The sequence below is a fragment of the Chamaea fasciata genome, unplaced genomic scaffold (assembly GCF_029207755.1).
Source record: "Chamaea fasciata isolate MVZ Bird 193981 ecotype frontalis unplaced genomic scaffold, bChaFas1.0.hap1 SCAF_16, whole genome shotgun sequence".
Taxonomy (NCBI): Eukaryota; Metazoa; Chordata; class Aves; order Passeriformes; family Sylviidae; genus Chamaea; species Chamaea fasciata.
In genome coordinates, this window is record NW_027094101.1 from 7,497,601 (window position 1) to 7,519,555 (window position 21,955).

At 42.3% G+C, this 21,955-nt stretch overlaps 1 protein-coding gene across 5 annotated transcripts in view; it reads left to right on the forward strand.

The window, feature by feature from the left end:
* FOXK1 (forkhead box K1) overlaps window positions 1-21,955 on the forward strand; it is a 54,931-nt gene that overhangs the window by 5,936 nt on the left and 27,040 nt on the right. For all 5 annotated transcript variants that reach the window (XR_010723206.1, XR_010723207.1, XR_010723209.1 and 2 more), the window contains exon 2: window positions 20,296-20,493. Coding sequence is in view for 1 of the 5 variants with exons in the window: in XM_066197775.1 (XP_066053872.1) it covers window positions 20,296-20,493 (198 nt within the window). In the remaining 4 variants the exon portion in view is untranslated. The remainder of the gene's footprint in view (window positions 1-20,295; window positions 20,494-21,955) is intronic.

Genomic DNA, 21,955 nt, shown 5'->3' on the forward strand with positions numbered 1-21,955 from the left:
ATAATGCCGTTTGCTTTGTTTTTTACCCTCCCTCTTCCAGAAAACGTGACAGGCAGCCTTGCAGTGAATAACTGAAATAAATGACAAGCAGATTAATGTGCCTGTTGTCTGTGTGAGCGAGCTCCCAGTGACTGCCCCGCTGGCCATTTGGCCTCCGAGCCATTCTGTGAGACGCCAAATTCCCTTTGCAGTTTCCTGGAGGAGTAGATGTGGCAACAGGATGTTGGTAGAGAACCGGGAACTCCTCGAATTTGCTGCTTACGCCTTGCAAATAAAGGCTGATTGCTGGCCCAGGTGTGGTAATTAGTGTTATCAATCTGTTATTGAGAGGAGTTTGTGCAGCGATGGCAGCGAGGGTTTGGGGGCTGCTCTGTGGCAGCGTGGGGTGACAAAGGGGACGCAAAGGCTGGTGAGGTGCTTGTTAAACCACTCAGAGATCTGACAGTTCCCTCCAGCTGGCTTTCCTATTCTGGGGGGATCTCTGCTAGCACTCAGCTCCGTATCAGCTCCCCTGGCATGTGGTGGTTTACTCTGAGCTCCTTCCAGCTCAGTGTCTGAGCAGTGTCTGGGTGTTCTGCCCTCAGAGCTCAGAGTAACCAGAAATGCTCCACAGACCAAGCTTCACCTCACTGCTGGTTACATGTGGATGAGGCACATCCTTCCTTTCCAATCCAAGTGGAAATGTGGTTAAAAAAAAGAAAAATCGTGTGCTTTTGAGCTGGTGATGTTAATGAAAAGGGAGAAAAATTCTCATTTGCCTTCAGTACAGATTCTTTCCTTTCCTTCTACTTAATAGCTGTCCAGAGCACAGAGGCTTCTCTCACATGTAGCCATGCCCAACACCAGCTTTGTTTTATTATCTTTGGTTCAGTCCCTGTACATTCAGGAGTTTCCTGAGGTTGCAGACTCATGACTGGGATATCCACTGTAAAGAAAAGTATGGCAGTGAAATGTGCTGTAAAGCTTAGTCCACAGTGTATTGGGTAGAGAAGGTCTTTGTTCTCTTACATTTGCATACACTTTGCAACAAATGCCTTAGAAGTCCCCTGAGCTTGTGCAGTGTTTCCTGACAGGTAAACTTAGGTTAAAATGTTGTTTTATGCACCTGAAATGGCTGATGGGCCCTGATGTAACTGAGACTGCAAGACTGAAACCAGGGATTATGTGGGGCTGAAGGTCTGGGTGTCATTTTTGCAGTGATTTTTTTCTTCTTTGACAAATTTGCAAGATGAAAAAGCTGAAGCATTTTTTTCCATCCCCTGAATGTGGGCTATGAAAAGACATCTTGATGTACTTCCAGACATGGTTAATCGACTAATTGTGAGTACAAATTATTGTCTGGTCTTAATGCATTCACTTCAGTCAATAATTCAGTATTAATCACTGAACTGTTTTTCAAGTATTTATAAGTCTCCCTATTTCAGTTGACTGCAGACTCCTCATAAAAGCAGATTGATGAGATGCTTATGGAGCAGATGAATTTCTCCCTTAAGTAAATGTGAGTGAAAATTTCCATCCAGTTGTATATTCTTTGTTTTCATAGTACAAATACAATTTTACTGATGTCTGTTCACTCCTGTCCACAAATGTATTTTGCTAGCAATCCACATCTTTGGTTTCTTCAGAACAGCTCAGTAAATGCATGTGTGCATTCCTTCTGTATGGCACTTAGTTTTTATGAAATACATATTTTATTGGACGGTAAAACATTTAAGTATCTTAATGGCCTAATTAATACTCTGTATCCGCTTCTGTCATGTGTATTTTGCTCTTCGTTATCCTTCTGCTCCTTTTTTCATGTCCTCGTGCATTTTTTATCATAAAAATTTCAAGCAATCTTGAGAGAGCAGTCTATTACAAGACTGTTCTTTGAATATTCAGCAACTCTAAGATTTGATTGATAGTCCCTTCCCTCCCATCCTGTCTATTTTTAGTAACTTAAAAGCGAGTTTAATTTCTTGGGTTGTCGTTTGTTGTGCATGTGCAATTTACTTTGGTGGTTTTCCTCCCACCTTTAAATGTACCAGATATGTAATTTTCGTGTTCTTTGAGGACATCTTGACAGTTGGGGAGAAATAATGTAGAAGTTAATTAGGAGCTCTGCCTTAACTGAAGGAGCAAAGATGGACAATCTTTGTCTGGTTCTGTTAATATATGCTGTGTGATTAGGATAGGAGGAGAAGTGGAAGGAAACTTTAAGCACATTGTTACCACTTATTATCCTCCCCCAAGAATCTTCTAGCATGAGAGCCTGCTTTCATGTGCAAGTACAATCCACTCCATCTTTTAGGACAGAATGAGGAGACAAAAAGCCTTGCAGAGGTGGTGTAAGCGCTGTGGAAAAGGACGTCCCTCCCTCTCTCTCTGAAATACGACCTCGGAGCTGTACCCCTTTTTTCTGCTTCGTGCCACTTCAAGGAGAGCCTTGGGAAATCTTCCCACACAAACTGTTTTAATCTTCTATCTCCCTTTAGGCCACATACAGAAGCCACCAACAGTTTGTCTAAGCAGGACTGGACTCCCTGCAGAGCCAGTTTGTGCACTTGCTGAAGGAATTGTTCTTGAGCAACTTGAGGCCTTTCCTCTCTCGAGGGCATAAGAACTCTGGACTCTTACACACTCGGAATCCTGACTGCGTGGGAGGAGAAAAGGACTAGACACAGAAAGCAAATTTTGTTTCTACCTGATGGGTAGACCAAAAACGATTTTGCTTTTCATATTCAGTTTGAGGCGTAGCCCAAGCTAGTAAGGGTAGGCTCTTGGTGTGGGAGATGTGCCAACTGCTATTTATTTATTGATCTCGTTCCTTTTTTAATTGTCTCATGGCTGGCGTAACGCGGTGCTGGTGGCTGCCTGCCCACCGTGTGTAAAGGGGTGTTGGCTGTCAACAAGCCTGGCAATTGGGTGGCTTTGCCTCCTTCTGCCTTGTCCGTTGAGCTGGATAATTACTACAGCTCTTCTTTTCCCATGTCTCCCTCAGACACCGTCTAATGAGAGGAGATAATGAAACTCTGTTAGTCCTGGGAAGACCTGCCGAGAAAGTCAAAGGCTGGCATATGCTTTGCTGCTAATGCCTTTATGGAATATTAAGGCAGGCATTGAAGTTTCCTTCAGGCATAGGAATTCTTAGGAGAAAATTCCTGATTGCTAGCGGTTCAGTAAAAGAATTGCAATAATTTTTTTGTGTGTAAACAAGGCATATGCAGAGTGGCTGTTGAAAACAGGCACAATCGAGTAGTTTAGACTTGCACATCATCTGTTTACAATTGTGTAAAAATCGCTGCAAACAGCCCCTGGATGAAGTTGGGAAACAGGTTTGTTTTGGTGGATATTGATTCTGAATCTGAGGTCTGCTGTCACCAAGTGGGTGCATCCTCTTCCCCAGGAGGCTGCAGTTTCTTCTCATTTCTTCCTGCTCTGTTCTCCATTGCAAGAATGAGAATTCCTATTAAAAAAACCTATAGCAGAAAATGGCCAGAATTGTGTTCCCCCAAAAGCTGATACTGCAAACTGTGAAGTTCTTATAAATCTTCCAGGTAAGGTACATCCATTAAAGTAAAATGTTTCTCTAATTCTGTATATTCTCCTGAAGCAAAGGAAAGGGAGCATTAAACTATGCCAGTAATATGACAAGATAACTCTCTAAAATTTCCCTGATTTAAAAATAATGAAACCACTGGGGTGACAACTTCCACATATGCTGTGTTTTTGCAAGAGTCATTGTCAATTCAGTTGGTTAAACTCTTTTCAAGGATTAAACCCCTCAGCACAGTTGTATATACTGGCAGGATTGAAAATACGTTAGAAATCTTGTGATTGTTTTTTATTGTTTGCAATCTTACCCACGTCCTGCTAGGTGATCTTCCACGAGCCAGTTCAGTACATCATCATCTGAATCATAGTAAAATTACTCTCTTTTTTAGTAGGAGAGAAGGTTGTGCCTGGGATTCTCTTTTAGCCTTTATTTTAAATGTCAGTATTTGGAAGGATGCAGGTGGATGTCACTTTGTAGACACTTGTCTAAGAGGCTCTCTGTTGCCCCAAATGTTTGTTTGGCTCTGAGTCTAGAAGTTGTCAGCTTTTAAAACATTTAAACTACCCTCAGAGCTGTTTTAAAACAGTAATCTTGGCTTCCTCTACTGGGTTTTGAATGGATTGTGAAATGTCTTCAGAGGGAGTGGAACGGACTTGTGTGAACATTTTGCGAAGTTTTAACTCCATATGGGTAGTTTTTTATAATGTACATAAATAGTACATTAGCTTTTCCAAATCACTTTCTAAATGAACTGAACCATCCTCAAAGGAAAATACATCACAGTCATGCTCTGCGTGTTAGAGCCCTCTTAGAGAGTCTGATTGAATTCAGAGGTTAGTACCATCCCACACACAGGCTTTTTCTGGCATATATATGTGGAAATTAGGGGTTTTTTCCTGAGCTTCACTGAGGTGATTTTGTTTTGCTCAGCCTTTCTTAATGTCTTTATAGGTAGTTCCCTGGCTTTGGAAGGGTGAGTCTGCTAAATGACTTGTGTGAGACCTTTCAAGGTATTGGGCTGGCTACTTGAAAGCAAACCCTACTATGATGAATGGCCCATTAGAAGAAAGTTGATGGCATTGTAAATGAGATTTTACATGAGAATCAAACTGCTCTAGTGTATCCAGCAAAGATGCTGAAACAAGTGCCTCTCTCTGAAAAGGTTATTAGGAGATTTTATGAACTGCTATTTTCAAATGGTTAGTTTCCCCTTACACTCCAGGGTACAAAAATTTCCCAAGAGTCTGGATACTTGTAGTAATAAAGGACGAGTCTTCTTGAGGAAATGGGAGTTAGGATGAAAATGGGGCTAGAACTGAAGTTGCTGCTTGCCTGTGGCAGCACTGGCCAGGCTTGTGTGGTGACAGGGGCAGGATCTGCAGCCAGCTGAAAGTTCCATGGCAGGAAAGCAAAGATTTTAAATCCTTGGTATTGAGTGAAGTATGGAAATGAATAACCAGTGCTTCTTGCAGAGGCCAACTGTGGCCCTGCAGTTAGTTCCATACTGTCACTATATATTTAATTCTTGGTGTACTGTTTAATTTCTTATTGAAAACAGAACTCTGTGTAGAAGCTGGTATAGGGAAGTTCTCCGAGCGTGGGTGCAGGTGGGGGTTTTTTTTGGCACTGAGGTAGGTGTTAATTGTGGTTTATGATTGAGGGGGAAACATAGTTAAGTGTTTCTGCCAAGATGAGCAAAGAAGGAAAATAGTTAATATTGACCTTTTTCATTTTAACCAAGATCAGTGGGACCAGCAGAGGCTTGGAAAGCCTCTCAGAAGGGCTCTTGAATTTCACAGAAGCAGGGAAGGAATGAGAGGTGGTGGCAGAGGCTGAGTCACTTCTTGTGGTCTCTGCTGTGGTAGAATGGAAGCCAGACTTAGGTTCTTATCTTAAGGTTTATCTTGGAGCAGGGAAAAATTGAGTGTGAATAGGGGCTAGACAGAAAATGGGTAAATGTGTGTGTTCCAGAGTTGGTGCTGAACGTTTCTGTGACATCTCTGAAAAGCCATGTCAGACTCACTGCCTGGTGCTGCCAGAGTAGCCACGGTCCAAGAGTCCTGGGGGACTACAGTCCTGGAAGCAGCCAGGGGCTACGTCTTGTCGTTGGGATTGGGAGCTGTGGTTTGGCAGTGCTCCCTTAGGACTGGGGAAAGTGGGAAATGAGAAATCCTACAGGAAGGTGAGACCTGTGAGCCCATGCAAGGGCTGAGCAAAATGTGCTCCTGATCCAGGACCAAGCAGTGTCTGCCATTTCAGCCTTACAGTGTAGAATTTGATGTGTGAGGAAGGATCAATGCAGGATGAGGTGGCCAGAGCAGAGCACAGAATTAAATGTCATCCTGCATTGTTTCATCAGAGTTGCCTTTCCTTGTGCACTTGAATTAACTTAGTGGGACAGCAAGTTACCATGGGGGTGGATGGACTAACCTTATTTATCACTGTACTGTATTTTTCCAATACCATAAAACCTTGGCTGCTGTCAAGCACACACTTGAAGTATATTTATCTCCACTGAGTGCTTTTCTCTTTGAAACTTCTGTTCCACTCCACAGTTCTGCCAATTTGATCTGTACTTCAGCTTTGTTCTTTGGCTGTTATCTGGTAGGGCTGGGATTTTGTTTTGGTTCTGCATTTTTCCTTTAAAACATCGCATTGGGATCTAAAATGAAGCTGCTTTAGAACTGAAAGCTCGGATATGATATTTATTTTTTTTTTTACCAGTGTTGTTAGAGTGACAGCCATATAAACGAAGCTCTGTGTCTTCTGAATAAGCCCCGAACTTTGGGAATGCAGAGTCCTCCAGGGCTTTGTGGAGATGCTGCCTTAAGACACGTCTTAGCTCTCAGTCAGAGCAGGAGTGACAAGTGTGATGTTGATTGTTCCGAGATGGATGCTGGCTGAACAGGAATGAAATCCCCACTTTCTTGCAGCCTGTTTTACAGAAGTCCATAGAGGCCAGTAATACTAGAAGTTGTTCAGAAGTGTTTGAAGTGTAAGAGCTACTTACTCTGTCACCCAGTCTAAACAGCTACCCAACCCCATGATAAATGTGATTAAAATCCTTAGAGACATCCTGTAAATCCTAAATATATGTTTACCACGTGAGCAAGGTGGGCTGCACTTATAGAGAGAAACAATTGATCTTGCTGCCCCTGTGTTGATTTTTGTGGCTCTAGCATGTGTGGTAAGCAGGAGAGAAGTTAATTTTGGCTTGATTAGCAACACAGAAGGGAATCAAGATGACTGTTGTAAGTGGCAGTGGGATGAGATCAATGAGGGTAGTTTATTTCCATGCATCTGAGTGGGTGTTCTAAGCCATTTAATTTTTCTTTTTTGTTTGTTTTTAAGAGAACCAAGAATGTTAATGCATTTAGTCCTTGAAAACCTTTTGTGGCTGCAATCCTGGATACTTAAACGTTGTTGCATGGTCGTTGCTTTAAATGAACACCAGCTGCTTGTGTGCTGTTCCCCAGCAGTTCTTTCTTTCTCTGCTCTCTGTTACCTGGCTCAGCAGCAAGTGGCGAGTGATTCTGGGTACTGCACTCTCCGTTTTTCTCCTACTCACCTTTGTTTATATTCTGGAGCATGTTCCCAACTGTTTATGATTAAACATTGCTCAAACAGCCAGGTTAAGATTTATTGACACAAAGGAGGCTGGGAGGAGGGAGTGGCTGGCTGGTCATCTGTGTCTACTTGCAGCTGATAGTGATGTTATTGACGATGTCCACGTGTCTGTGCCATGGCCGTGGTGTGTCCCAGAGGCTGCTGTCCAAAAACGCTGGCAAGGGACTGATCCCTGGCAGCACAGCTTTTTTTTCTCTTTGTGTGACACAGTAAAACCTCAAGCAAGACACTTCGTGTAGGTGATGCACTCCTTTTAGCTTGGCCTTTTGGAAATATCCTGTGGTTCTCGAGGAGTCAATCTCTGTTTTTCTCTTGGTGGGGAACTTCTGTTTTCTCTTGCTGATCTCCACGGAGAGAAATCAGGATTTGAAACATGCTCAAGGGGTTGTGACCTACAGGAGTTTTAAGTGGTGGTCCTTTTAAAAAGGACATCTTGAAAAACAGTGCTGTTACATGGAATGCAGGGAAGTTCAGAATGGAAGATTGGAAAGTGGGCACTATTTAGGAAAATGAATTAAAACACAGAAATATTGGAGTGAAAAAGAGACTGAGTTCATTAAAAAAAGCCTTTTCTGGAACTAAAACAATTGGTTTCCTGGCCCCTCTTAGCTGTATACAAACCAAATAACTGTTGAGCTTTTGGAGTGTCCATAGGTAGCATGTTAAGTTTTGGTTATTTATTTTCAAGTCACCGATACAGATAATTTTCAAGTTTTAGGAAAAAAATTAAAATGCAATATTGACAGTATACAAAAAAAATAAGAGATTGATCAGCCTAACACAGAAAGAGATTTTTGCAGTTAGAAGATTTGATGATACAAGTGAGGTACACACACATGTTGCACGTAATTTACATTTTCTCTGAAGATCAAATATTTCTTGGCGAGTGCAGAAATGGTTAAGATAGGATCTAGACCTCCACAGGCTGGAATACCTGATTAGAGTAGCCGTGGTACACAGGCTGTTGTGTGTTATATAGAGTCTCTTACCTCTCCTTATTTTTATGTATACAACCACACACACAACAAAATAACATAATAGGCTTGCTGTGTGTTACAGATGGTATCAGGCATCTGCAGTGCTGATAGTGAAACTCTGGTGCTGGCAGCCAACTTCATTTAAATAAAAGCCTCGTCTGCTCTTTGTGCCAGCCCACTTCTTCGGTGGCAAACTTTCATATCGGGTTTTTGATGTCAGGCCACTCGTTCTGACACAGAAACCACCTCCCTGTTCCCAAGCTTCAAAATAAACACCAGCTTTATGGTTAATTTTAGCCTTTAAGGACATCTTTACTAAATGTTCTCTGCAGGTCTGTTAACACCCCTGGGAATGCAACTGCAGGGCTTTTCAGCATGGAAAAGCCGAAGGGCAGAATAAATGAGAGAGTGGAATTGTCTGGCAGAGTGTGGTGCTGGGTGAAGATGTGGTTTGCCATGTGACACAGAGAAAAAAGTTCACTGTAACTTGACTGTGCTCAAAGACTTGAAACTGTTTATAGTAGGGACTAGACAGCAGAACAGAGCAGCTTCTGTAATGCTGTGGTGGAAGTGGGGCCAGAATTCACCCTGGGGAGCCTTTAATAAAAAAAATCAAAATCCCTACCCAATATTGATCAAAAGGTTGATGTCAGTGATGCAGATTAATTTATATTGATGTAAAATCACATCTGATCTTTGTGGGTGTAGGCAAGACCTTCTAAGGCTCCCACATTTAGCACCTTGGCAGACTTGAGTTAGATCTCCACTGGCTGTACTCCATGAAATCTGCCCTGTGTGCTGCTGACCTGCAGTGTGCTGGTGTGCAGAGGAATTGGAGCACTCGAGAAGGGAGCAGGAATTTGTCTCCTGATAGCCAGCCCTGTGCCCAGTGCTCCTGGTTTGGAATGAATGGCATATTTTGAAGCTGACTCCAATGTTTTGAAATGTGAAGCTGAAGGAGGTACAATTACAGCATCACCACTTTGTTTCTCTCTGCCCGGTGGATGGGCACCCAGTAACAACAACCATGTTGTGTTGTCATGAGTATTTAAGAGGTGACTTTCGTGTCTCTGTTCACAAAGACCCTTCACCTTAATAGTGTTTGTTATAAAAGCTTATTAATTATATTCTTTTGGTTATACCAAAGCTTGGTTTCTGACATCGTCTTGCGTATCATTTGTCTGGAAATAATTATCAAGATTTTTTTTTTGATCGATTTTAATGTAAGGTTTAGTGGTTGAGGCTTTTTATGTTTTAAATAGATAAGTGAATTAATCCCTAGTCAGGTGTGGATTTTGTTTGTAAATAACTGGTGATAGTGATGGCATTTTGAGACTATCCTTCAGCTTTTTTGCAGGCAATAAGGTGAATGAACAGACACAGCTGGCTTGCAGTTGCTGTTAAAAAACTTCCAGAAAGGTCATTTTTGAAAGTGCACATTTCTGACCATTTGCACTTTGATGGCTCTCTGGAGGAGATTGGAGCAGCTTCTGGTAGGGGGTTTTTTGGCATTGGACTGAGCAGGATTATTATAAGATGCATCCTGCCAAGCAGGGGGTAGTAGAATCTGGAGAAGACCTGTCGATAATGTTAATTCTCCAGGCAGGGTGGCGACTTCAGAGGGAGCCTCCTGCTATTCCTGCTGGCTCTCCATTAGCAGATTGAAACACCCTTCTCAGCAGTTTTGGCAGTTTCTCCCCTGTTCTTCTGTGAGCTGCTATTTTGATACTCCATGAATTTATTCCCTGACCTTGTTGCGGTGTTTCATTACACTGAAAAAGTGGCACCTATAATATCTTACCTGGTTTGCTCTTTTTTTCCCCTTTTCTGCGCTGTTTTACTCAAAGGGGAGAATCTGAAAATGAAGCTGTGCTTGATGTCTCAAATAATTTTCAAAGAGTGAAATCAGAACATTAATAAAGAGATGTAAGGAATGTAAAATAAAGACATATGTACAAAAGTGCAGCATTTGATTCTTCACTGCTAATTCTCCAGTGTGAAACAGCCTCCAATGTTCTCACTTGAATGAAAAATTAACTCAATTTATCCATTTGCTCTCTGACAGCAATTAAAAGGATTGCTAAGAAAGATAAGGAATCGTGGGGAAGATGTGTGGAATAAAATGACATGCTGAAGTTTCACAGCATGATATCTACAGTGCAAACCCTCCTGAAGGTTTTACTTTTAGCATCCATTTGTTGGAGCCTAAACCCAAAATGCTTGTCTTCTTTGTGTGCTTTTAAAGAGGATAATATATGAACCAAACCAGCATTTTGTAGTTCTTTAGGTTGAGCTTCTGAGATCTATTTTCCTTTTTAGCCTTTCTTATCAGCCTGGGGGTGTTTATGCTCCTTCCCCCCCAGCACCTGTTTGGCTGAGTTTCACTCAGTGCCTTTTCCTGGGCTGGGCAGTGGCTGAGTGCTGTTTTCAGTGCTATGAGGGGGGATGTCTGCAAGGACTGAGGGGTCACAAATATTTTAGTCCATCTGTGTATGCCTGCTGATGCCAGGGAGAAGAATCCCAGAAGTTTGGCCAAACTCTGCTGTGAACATTGCTGTCTTCAAAAGGAGTTTGCTAAAATACCTACTTGAAAATCTGCCTCTCTGTGGAAGTGTTTCTCAATTTGTTTGAACCTTGATGAAATGGCATAGAGGGAAGCCCTGTGCAACTGTGCTCAATAGAAACATTCATAACAGCTAATTTACTTGGTGCTTTTAAGAGATGTAGCTATTCATAAGTTGTGGTTTTGCCTGATGCTGCTGGTAGTATTTGTTTTAAGTAGATACACTTGCCTGCACACGCTCTTTGCCCATCTGAAATCTTGTCTGGCTGTGTTGGAAACCTCATTTTAAGCTTGGTGATCTGCAGTGTTAGGCAAATCCCAGTGTAACCTGGGTGCCTTCTCATTAAGGGAAAAAGTCCTTTGTCGTGCATACAATTCCAGCTGAAGAGCAACAAGGAGCATAAAGAAAAGGTCTTGTCAGTGACCAAGAAATGGCAATTTTGAATTTTCCTGAAGCATTGTTCTTTTTCAGCCATCTTACTGCACTTGTTTTCTCAAGGCCATTCAGTGAATAAGCTCAGGAAGCACAAAGGTACTAAAAACATTGATTTTGCAGCATGCAGACCCTGTGTATCCCATCTGAGATGAACACAAACCCACTCCTGCAGACAGGCCCTGCCAGTTGCCATGGGAGGATTGCCATGGGTACACGGCCATGGGAAGCTCCTGCTGGAATGCAGAAAACATTTTTTGGCTTTGTTTTGTCCCGTTGTACGCAGCTGAGTGACTTGTGGTTTGAAATAATTAGGCTGAATTTAAAAAAAAAGAAAATGGTGACTTCTCTGATTCAGGAAGTTTTGAAAATTTCCACCCTGAGAGTATCAGCATGTGGCTGATGTGATTTGCCTGATAAAGACCAGAGCTTTTCTCAAAATGAATGAATTGCAGTTTGTTTTCTGAAAGGAGAATGCAGTCTTTGGATCATGTGATGCTTGAATCTGAGTCTGTGGTTACATGCTCTGTCTTTTTTAAAGTCTATTACCAGTCTGCAACATTTTTGCTGGTACCTTCTCTCCTTTCTCTGCTTGGTATTTTTCCCCTTCACCTTCTCTGTGTTGGTGATGCCTTCTGGAAGGCAAGCTAAGGGATCTGATCTGCCTGGCAACTTAGTCCCAACAAAAAAGGAGATGAATAATTATTCCAGCTACCTGGTTTGCCTTGCTGTGCAGAGGTTTGGGTGGTACTGTTGGCACGAGGGTGATACTGAGAGGAAATGGCAGAAGAGAAGGAAGGAATGGTGGTGAAGGAAATGCCTCTTACAGCAGAGAATCAGATTTAGATTGTGTTAAATCTACATGAGATTTAGTGACACAGTTGATATCTCTGTGGGGAGATTATTTTTAAGGCAGACGAAACCAGTGAGCCATCCACGTGAGACACAGAATTTTACCCAGTTTCCCGTTACTCATCCCCGCAAGTCCAGGAAAGATGAGGATTTCCAGCTAACTCAGATGCATTTCAGGGGAGGGACAGAAAATCTTTCCAGTAATCTGGAATTACAGGGTAGTAATAATTCCACTGGAAAGGGTATGAGGAGATCCGGATGACTTCAGTGTGAGTTTGCCTTTACTAAAAGTGGATTTACGTTATTTCTAGTACAGGAGCAATACCCAAGGCATGGGTAATGCCAGGGACCCCAGAATTCTGATGTTCAGCTACTTGTGCATCTGGTGGAACATGGCAATGGAAATAGTTGCTGGAACTTTTTCTGGAAGAAGTTCCCTACAGAAGGAAATTTAAATTCATGAACTTGTAGAAGTAAGACCACTGTCTTTTGAATTGAACTAATTATTTCAAACATGAGCTCACTCACATATGCACACAGGCAGTTCTGGTTCAGTCTTGGCTGACAGATGAACTCCTTTGTGTATCTGCAGTGTTAAGCATGACAGCATATATTAAATACAGTGAGTGTGCTACAAAGCATGCAAGACAAGTGATTTGTGAGCTCAGGGTTACTCTGAGGTTTGGAACCCGTCGTCCAGATCTAAACTCATGTGGTGACCTACAGAATAATTATGACCAAACATTACAATGGGTTGCTCTGTCATTGGAGCAGTGGGGGAGATCACTGTACTCCGTTATTTGCAGATGATCTCAGTACTTTTAGTTTTCTGTCAGTTATGTTACAAAGAGTAACAGTGATTTTTCTAGCTTTTCCTCTCACTGAACAATAGGGGATAATACCAGAGGTGTCTTTGCAGGCAACTTTGCACTTTATTTCCTTGTCCTGCTGCTGTTTGGCCAAGTGCACGTCTTGCTTTTCTTCAGATTGAGTTGATTCATTACAGGAAGAACAAATATGGATTCTGAACTTCACCATTTACTGGCAGACCCTTTGCTTATCTCTTCACGTATACAGCAAATGGTTTTACCAGCCAGGAGGTATTTCTCTGTGTGTTTCATAAAGGACTTTATGGGTAGGTCTTCAGTAGGATTTCTGTGCTAAAACTGCTCAGAGCAGTAGAGCAGCTGAAGGGGAAATAGCAAATGCGGAAAACTCTTTACTTTTAGACTGCAGTAATCTCCAAAATGAACCAAGCTCTCTTAAAACTGTGGCAGTTACACTGCCTGTGTCCCGTAGCCTATAGAGATGTGTAAGGAAAAGCATTATAGTGACTCTTAAATTACCATGGTGATAGGCACATGGTTGCTTTGTGATGTGTATTTAGACTAAAAGGAATAAAATGTACCTGTCGTCTTTGCTCCAGAACTCTCTGTAACCTCAGTGCAATTAACTTTTTTGTTTGGAGTGGAGATAGCACTACCCAAGTGGATGATATAACTGGTTTCTTATTGATACTGCTTACTAAGTGCTATTTAGGGAAAAAATCATAGGGTAGGGAGTGGAACAGGAAATGTTGGATGATATTATTATTATTATTATTATTATTATTATTATTATTATTATTATTATTATTTTATTGCGAAGGAGGGGTGAACAGTACCTAATCTCTGGTGACAGACAGCTTTCAGAGTTTGTTGAATGATTTTATGACAATCATTCAAACTAATATTCATTTTAATTTACTTGTGATTGAAAGGTGGGTTTTGTACTTAATGCTTTTTCCCACCTTGCTGGTTCAGACAACTTAGTCCCAGCAACATAATCATTTTGAGCAAAATACTTGTGTTGATTATTCCTGTTGGAAAATAAAGGTCGAGTTTATTTTTGTGAAGGTAGAGAACATTGATTTGATTATTTTAGTTACTGAAATGGGAGACATCCTCCTCAATATTTTGCAGTTGAAGTGTTTTGTTTTGTACTAGGTGGTGCATTGAGGCTTTGTGCTGTTGAAAAGCTGAAGTTCTGAAAAGCTGTCCCTGGGCAGAGTGCAGCATCACAGAGCAACAAGTCTTGATCTATAAATACTCCCAGCTCAGTTGTTCCAGAGGTCACAGCAATTCTCAGAGCCTTGTTATTGAAGAAATTAGAATCTCAGGTAGTTCTTGTCTCAGTTTGCTTATCTCTCTGTGGGCAGACCTTCAGGGCTTAGATATATGTTTAGTTAAGTGAAGCAAACTGTTATCTTTTTCTAACCAAATTTAGTTTCATTTTTGGTGCACAGGTGCTTAAATTTTCCCAGTGAGTCTTTCATGTTGTCCAAGGCACATCCTTTCGCACTGCTTCAAAGGGTTTTGTGAACAGGGAGTGGATTTAGGATTTTCATCAATGCAGGCTTGTGGTTCTTTGCTTAGCTGGTTACAGGAGGTAATTGGGCACTTTTCTGTAATAGCTGCTCTGTACAGCACCTGCACATTGATTGTAGCCTGAAGTTTTGGTATTTGTGATACATATTCATTGAAAGGCTGACAAGTATCAATCTTACCCTCCAGCAGGATTATGCCAGGTATCTTGAAATAGCTGGTAAGGGTAATAGCCTGACAGAGATGACTGACAGCAAATGCTCACTTGTGCTGAGAAACCCAACATGATTTTGGAATTTCGTGCATGGAAAGAGTACTGTATTCTTTGGGGTGAGCAATGTGTAATTGGCACAAAACTAATCATTTCAGAGAAATTACAGGGAACAGAGAAACAGCTGTTTCATTTGGGTTGTTTGGGATTTTTTCTTTTTTACAAGGGTTTTTGTCAGCATTCTTGGTCAAACTCTGGCCAGTAATGGCACAGTTCTGTTATCACCATGAGGTGCTGCTGTGATTAGAGCTCTGGCTGGCCGCCTTTGCCGTATCCAAGTTATTTATTTACTGATTGTAGAGATAACTGCCTCATCCTCAAGAGTTGGACTACTGTCCCCTCACATCCCAGAATCACAGAATTGTTTAGGTTGGAAAGGACCTTTAAGATCATTGAGCCCAGCTTTTCTCCCAGCACTGCCAATGGCACCACTGACCCGTGTCCCCAAGTGCCACATCCTCAGGTCTTTTAAATCCCTCTGGGGACAGTGATTCTACCACTGCCTTGGGCAGCCTGTTCCAGTGCTTAACAACCCTTCAGGTGAAGAAATGCTTCCCAGTGTTCGATTTGGGCACATCTTGAGGCTGCTTCTTCTTGTCCTGTTGTTTGTTTCCTGGGAGCAGAGCCTGACCCTGCCCTGGCTGTCCCCTCGTGTCAGGGAGTTGTGCAGAGCCAGAAGGTGCCCCCTGAGCCTCCTTTTCTCCAGGCTCAGCCCCTTTCCCACCTCCCTCAGCTGCTCCTGGTGCTCCAGCCCCTTCCCCAGCCCTGTTCCCTTCTCTGGACACACTCCAGTCCCTCAGTGTCCTTCCTGGGACCTGTGGTACCGTCTGATTCAAACTGTAAAAAGTGATATTTTTAACAGAGCACCTTCTGCAATGTTTCTTGCTCGACCTGCATCTCAGCACTGTACCACAGATGCTACTGGTGCAGTTATACCCCCAACATTCAGGAATAACAGGATTTCATAAATTATGGCTAGATAAAGTAGACAAAGATGGTACTAACTTGCTGATTACAACACGTGTAATAGTTCTAGCTTACTTTTCTGGTTATTCCTTTTGCATGAGGAACTGGAATGATGTTTATATATAACATAACATACTACATTATGTTTATATACATAACATAATATATATAAATATCATTCCAATTTTTATGTATGCGTGTTATATGTGTATTTTATATATATATGTTTCACCTTGGCTTTCTCATGATTTGTCATCTTTTGTCACTGTGCTTTTCCTCAGTGTAAATGTAAAAGCATAAATCCAGCACAGTTTCCTGCCTCCTTTTAAAATCTTTAAATAGCCTTTTCTTGCTGTCATGCAGCAGATCTTAGAAGTCATTTGGTGCTAACAGCACTCAGGGTGCTTTAACAAAGAAGTCAGTGACTGTAATAGTTTCTATTGAACCTGGTACTATGTTTTGGCAAATGTAGTTCCCTTTGCATCTGTGTGTAAAAGGTGCTTTGAGGAGGAGGAGAATGTCTGCTTTTTATTGAGCCATGCAGGGTATGCAGTCATTTTGTTGGGTTTTTCTTCCCTAACCATCTTTCCTGAAGTCTGCTGTAGGGTGACTGTTTATGTAAAGTCTAGTGTTTCCTAGCACTTTATTTTCAGACTTTATGTAGATGAAATGCTTGTGGTCACTGTCACTGGTTCACCACATGAAGGATGCCTAATAGCATGGGAGCTGAGCTGTCAGTGGGAGGAGCTCGCCCAGGAAACTTTTGGAAAAAATCTGCCTTGTGTAAAACAAGCAAACAAAACTGTAGCAACGTCTTCTATGTGACTGTAACCACGTGTGGAATGCGCACTCCTTCTCTCTTCCCCTTGGTCTGCAGTGTATATATAGCATGTTCAGCCACTTGCTATGGATTCTGTGCACTCCAGCAGGCAGCACGGAGCCAGCAATCCCTTTTCTGTGACTCTCTCCTGCCTGTAGTCTAAGAAGGCAAGAATTGTTTCTGTGCAGTTTGTGGAGGTTGGGGAGGCTGTTTGTGTGTTTTGAGTTAACTCGAAAGAAAAAAAAAAAAAAAAGAATAAAGCTTTCTACTCTCACTGCCTTGCAAGGCATCCTAGAGAAATTAGCACCCTTTCCCACACAGAATTGATGTATGTGGCACACTGTAAATGTGATTTCAGTCCATATGATTTCTATGGCCTGGGATTGATTGCAGCACATACTGTCTGTAGCAGGTGATTGAGTAAACTCAGCAGATCTGTAACTGAGGCAGGCTCTTCCTGCTGGCAACAAGACCAAAGATTTTGCAGACCATTAATTCATCCGTCTGATCAGCTGGAAGTTTCAGAGGTGCTTGAAAGAATTGCCTCTTGGGCACCCTTAGAAATACCAGTTCATGTCATTATGCTTTTTATATTGAGTCCAATCTGTGCTTTCAGATTGATCTTTTTTCTCATAATGAAAATATTAAGCAGAATAAAAATTGTTATTGCATCTTTGATAGGAATCATGCAACAGGGATCAAATAGTATAACTCAGTTTAAATAACCTGAAATATATACAGTAATCTTAAGGAATGCATGCTCAGTTCTGCTTGGGTTGTCTGTCTTGTCCTGCAGAAGTGTAATTCTCAAAGGTTTAAGTCCTGCACTTACGTGCCTCACTCCTAAATAGGACTACCTGGTACAATTGAAGTTTATCCTCTTGGCTGGAAAGAGGGTAATTAAGGGAACAATAGAAAAGCTTATTAAAATTGCATTCAGGTTCAAAGTAATGAAAAGTGATCTTCCTGTGACAAGACGCTTCCAAAATGATGTTTTTCTGATTTCTGACACTGACATGGCTCCCCAGCGTTAGGCTGTGTGGATTTGAAGCAGTGGCTTGGGCTGTGCAGGTGCCCCTGTTTGCACTGCTGTGGTGGTTGTGATAGAACTGGAACAATAACCTTAATCCTGGGCACCTTCTCACCCCTGAGGGAAGGGAGGAGTTCCGCAGGAATTTAGTCTGCTTTGCATCGAATTTCCATTTCTTGGGTCGCAGGTTTTTACATCAGGAAAAGCATAAATTCGGCTGCATTACCCCCAGCTTGGCTTTGCAGGCAGTGTCAGCACTGAAGCCAGCACAGAGTAGGCTGCAAGACTTTGTAAAGCTGTGAGCACCCTCGCAGATCCTCACTCCCCAGTTTTCCTGGGACTGGTTCCTTACAAAACGGCCGTGTTCGTGCTAGTTACCATAATCCCTGAAAGCTGGTTGTACATCCTGGGTTCTGCTTCAGTGAACTGGGAAGCCTGTCTGTCTAAAAACAAAATCACAGCAGCCAACAAATTGTTTGCGTGTGTAGTCAGGCCGGGCCAGGCTCTGTTTCTCTGCCCCGGTTGCAGGCTGAGCTTGCGGGTAAATCACATGGCTGGATCAGGAGGCTCTGGGGAGGCTCGCAGGGAAGAGCAGGGCTGGATGGGCCTTTTCAGCACGTTTACTGCCTTGGTTTAGACTTCACATTTCAGGTTGTTTCACGATTTTGGAAAAGTGACAGATTTTCTTGAGATTGCCCACACTCACGGGCTGATGGGACAGCCTCTCACAGTGGTTTGGGTGCAGGTAACACATTTTATCTAATATTGCTGCAACATCAGTGAGTGGGATAGAGTTAAGGAGTTACTTTACCGTCACCTCAGAGCAATTTAGGAGATCTGGGTCTTGCATTACTGGGTCCTTCTGAAAAGGAAGACGTAAGTGGTAGTGGGATAGAGCCCCTTACTGCTGTGAGGCTGCAGTGGGGGATCTCCTGGCCTCAGCAGTGCTGCAAAACTGCCTTAGGGCTCTGTGCAGTCAGGCCTGGTGATCAGCAGCAGGCTGGGATTGCACTGAACACTGCTGAACAGGGACTGATTTGTCCTTGGCTCAGGTGTTGGAAAATGCTGAGCAGTTGGTGTTACAGCAGAGAATCCCATCATTCTGTGACCGGCAGCTCAGCTTTTCCCTGATAAGGGCTTGAGAAATGATGAAGCTTTGCTCATACTGGTTTTGAGCCTTAGTCCATGTGATGCTCATTGCAAGTAGATGTACTTTGAGCTTTTTCTCTTTAAGCAAATCCATGTAGCAGCAGAAAGCTTAAAATCCAGGGCAGTGGCTCAACATCCTTGTTTCGGGTTCATCTCAGGAGGTTGGTTCCTGCTGCTGGCAGACACTGCAAGGCATGGACACTGCTGTTTTGAACTGTGCCTTCATGTTCAGTCTGCAGGGCACCCTGTCTAGAAGGGTTAGATAAACACAATTAGGCTGCATTGCCAGCAGTGATGTTCTTATTTAATGCATTAATGAGTGCAGGTGGCAGGACCTCTGAAGTGAATTAAATGCAATGCAAACTCCTGCTGTACTATAGCAGAGCCATTGTGAGCCACTGAATGCTGAGCCAGCTCATTTGGGAGATGAGGTGGGAGATGGGAATGAGCTTCCCATGCCTGAATGATAATTTTGAGCATTACCTTACAGCACAACCAGCTTGTGCCAAAGAACTAAGAGCAAGTGAATGTGTTTTAGAGCTGCATTTCTGTCAGTAGCAGTATTAAAATAAGGCGGTCACAAAAACAGATTGACTTGCTTGTCACCTTGTTCTGTACCTGGTAGAATTCAATAATGCACTGGTTAAAAGAATTCTGCTCAGCCCACACCAGCACTTACAGTGCTAGAACAACACCACCCAAATCCCTTCCTTAGGCAAGATGCTGGAATCCAGCACAATTACTGTGCTCTGCTGGCCTTTCCCACGGTGAAACCTGGTTTTTATTTCCTGCTGCTTTAACCTTAGTATCAGCGAAATGATCCCTGGAAAGCCTGTATTGATTGCACATGATTGTCTAATTAAAGTGCAATAAGAAGAATTGCAGAACACTCGCTCTTACAGCTCTGTGCTCATTGTAGACACTGTAAATTAGAAAGCTTTCTGTTCAAATATGGAAAATGTCAGTGCTTATTTCCTTTTGAATTTCCAAGCATCTCCTGAAGGCTGCACTTGTAGATGTGTGATTATTTTTTTTTTCCTAAATAACAATTGGAAATAAGTGTTACTTAGAGAAGAAATAAAGGCTCACAGGCTTGCAGGGGCCCTGTTTTAAACCTGCTAGCTGTAGCCCTAAAGGGAGGCACTTCTAAATGAATGTATTTGAATCTGAAACCTGCTAGATGATCCTTTAATATCATGTGCACAATTATAAATGGACATCAATTATACAATATATAGAGACAAGTCTTTAAATAGTGCTCTGTGGTCTTACCTGGAGCCTCTTGCTCTCCCTGAACTTTATGGCTGTTTTGCTCCCTATTGCTTATTGTTTGGTACTTTCTAGTGAGTTGGATCTTGCTGAGATGTGTGCAATGAGCTAATTAAAAATAGATCCTAGTCTTTGATACGTTGCAGGGATCCAAGAGTTTGTTGTTTTTAGAGGAGTGCATCTTGCTTAGTCATGAATACATGGCCTTGAGGAAACTTACCCAGACCTTCAGCTTGCATCTCATCTCTAGATGACCCATGATTCACTGTGATGTATTTACAGAGCTTTATGAATGACCAGTAATTCTGCCCAAGACATTGGGCAGAAAGATCAGTAGAGAATGGTGGACTTTGAATTAATGATGCACCAACTGCCTACAAAACCTTAAATACGTTCAGTATCGCGTGTAAAACTGACTTTTCCCTTTCTTTCCTCTCCAGATGTACTTTCCGATTCCCTAGCACGGTTATAAAGATCCAGTTCACATCTTTATACCATAGAGAGGAAGTAAAAGAGGAAGCCTCAACACATCCCCTTCGGCCACTTTACCCTCAAATCTCACCTCTGAAGATCCACATCCCGGAGCCGGATCTCCGGAGCGTGGTCAGCCCCCTCCCATCCCCCACAGGCACTATCAGGTAAGATGGAAATCCTCAAAAATGTGTTCTCTGACATGAGTCTCTCAGCCCTGTTTTGTTTGGTATCCCTGGTGCAAGAAATGCCCCATTAAAAATAACTAGTTAAATCTCTGATGTTCAAAACAATGGAAGACTGCTAAAAAACGTTATGGTGACCAGCAGTAGGGCACAAGGGTTTTGTTTAAGAGCTCAGAGGGTTCAAGGGTAAACGTGAGTGTTGGTTTCACACTATAGAGTTACATATAGAGTCTATCTTGGGCAGTGGAATTAGAAATATTTAACTGAGAGCTACCTATATGCATGGAGAAAAGAAAGCAGGCATATACTTTCTATCTTAAGACTGCCTGTTTTATTTTTGTCTCAGGAATATTCTGTTGTTGCTGGGTGGTGCTGCTGTTATCTGAAGTTAGGGACAAGGGTGGCCATTGGCACGTGGTTTCCTGGGAATGGAAGGAAATGGGGGTAGGATGCTGACCATGTACTGAGGGGCTGTAGCAATCTAAATGTACATCTGGGCGAGTATCCTGTTTTGTGAATTATCTGATCTGTGGATGTCCAGTAGAAATAAGCTGAACATCAAGTCACTGCATGGAATATTTTCTTTCCTTTTCAGCAAAGAGTTGAGGTTACAGAGTTTCAGTGAAATCTTTTAAAGTTAAATCTGTTACTTGAAGTATAATATGTTTTATAAAGTCAAGGAGACTAGTGGTATAGGATGATGTATTAGAATTTTAAAACGTGTGGGCATCGAAACAGCAAGAGTGTGCCTGGTAATAGTAGTAGCCTTTGGGTTTTCTTGTCTGTACAATTGCAAAAAGGTATACTATGCAAATCTCTTCTGACAGCACTAATTCAGTGAGTAGTATTCAAATCTGCGTGGCTGAGACTGAGAGTTCAGTGTCACAATGAAGGCAGTTTGGGTTTGCATGATCTGGAGGCTTGTTTGGGTTTTTCCGACCGTCTTACAGAGCTGTGCAGATGTGCAGTGCAGATATTCTAGAAAGAGGGGGCTGGAGATAGCTGTGGTTTTAGTCCTCTGTTCAGGGACTGCTTTCAGTTTATATTTAACCTTCTCTTTTTAGATGAAGCTTGTTGCTGGGAGGGGAGGGGGATGGTTCCTTTGCCAACATATGGTAGTTAGTTTCCATTCAGTCATCTTGTGCAAAGCAGCACAGTGTGGTTTGTGTTACTAACAGAGGCTGTATCTTTTGACTCTGGCATATGCCTGCAACTGATATTTGATTCCCTGAGAATGTTTCTTTTGCATAAGGAGAAAGTGGAAATAGTAGTGTTGAATTGTGCTCAGCCCCTAACGCAGTGTTTACTAAGGATGATTAATGATTGCATCCGTTTGTCTCGAGCAGAAGCTAATCCAGCCAAGTCTTCAGAAAACCTCAAAAGACATCTGAGGTTTCGCTTGCCGAAGCCCTTTCATTTCCGAGTTCCTCTTACAGAGGAGGGG